Raw genomic sequence first — 955 nt, 5'->3', positions numbered from 1 at the left:
AACTTGCCTCTACATGTGGATCCAAAATCATACGATGAAACTAAGGGAGTGTTCGAGAACGAGCTTCGTATGAGTTGCTCCGTTACCGGGCACCAAATATTGGACGAAGGTCGTCGTAGAGATACCTGGTGTTCTGATATCGATAAAACCAGCTTTTGTTCATGCAATCAAGAAGAGGAAGACGACGATGCCTTTGAGTTTATTCAGATGCCTACTTTGGGAAGTAGGGATGAATCGCTTACGCATTCTGAGGAGCTCACTGGCGAGCAACGACGACACGACAGCAATCGGGATTCACCCAGCTTCGAACTCTTGTCAGAGTCGCCCTCGCCTACACCTACATGCTTCATGCACTTCAACGAAGAACATTTCTCGGCGAACGAGGGAAATCCGAACGAGTATGAATCTTTTAGCTTTCTTAACTCACGGTACAGCTCCATTTTTGTGATAGATATTCACGGTAGAATCTACAACGATTATGAATTAGCAAAGCTCAATTGGCAAAGCGTTAACGCTGATTTGAAAAAACGAATTGATAAAAAACGTAATTTGTACATAACAGACCAACTTCAGAATACTCACTGTTCGAATCCAATCCTAGAGCAATCAAACGAATGGAAGAAGAATCCTCGAGATGACATTGGGTGCAACTCTCGCGACAACGTGAGCAACTCGTACGACGACGTGAGAAACTCGCATACGAGTTATCTGACCGTGCAAACTCACTGCGACTCAAAGTCGCAATCACAATGTAGTTGCCAGTCGCAGACCGATTTGAACGACTTCACACAAAGCTTCCACTCTCACACCACATCGGTTACTGACACGACCGACATTTACACTGAGGCTTATGGCAACGATAAATACGACGAGCAAGTGATAACGACTAAGAACGTACGAGAAGCGGGAACAGGAACAGCGGCAGCAACATCAACAGCAACAGCAACGGCGACAA

General features: G+C 45.4%; 1 protein-coding gene across 1 annotated transcript; it reads left to right on the top strand.

Annotated features, from left to right (window-relative positions):
• Positions 1–3: 3 nt before the first annotated feature.
• On the top strand, positions 4–948 carry LOC108746916 (the record flags this gene model as incomplete). The annotated part of the gene is made up of 1 exon (XM_018484061.1): positions 4–948. A coding segment is annotated over one exon (945 nt), but the record flags the coding sequence as incomplete, so codon positions are not given.
• Positions 949–955: the final 7 nt, after the last annotated feature.

Source organism: Trachymyrmex septentrionalis, unplaced genomic scaffold, assembly GCF_001594115.1.
Source record: "Trachymyrmex septentrionalis isolate Tsep2-gDNA-1 unplaced genomic scaffold, Tsep1.0 C3524622, whole genome shotgun sequence".
In the NCBI taxonomy this organism is placed as follows: Eukaryota; Metazoa; Arthropoda; class Insecta; order Hymenoptera; family Formicidae; genus Trachymyrmex; species Trachymyrmex septentrionalis.
Note: the sequence above shows the minus strand (reverse complement) of the source record. Positions and strands in the feature narration are given on the sequence as shown.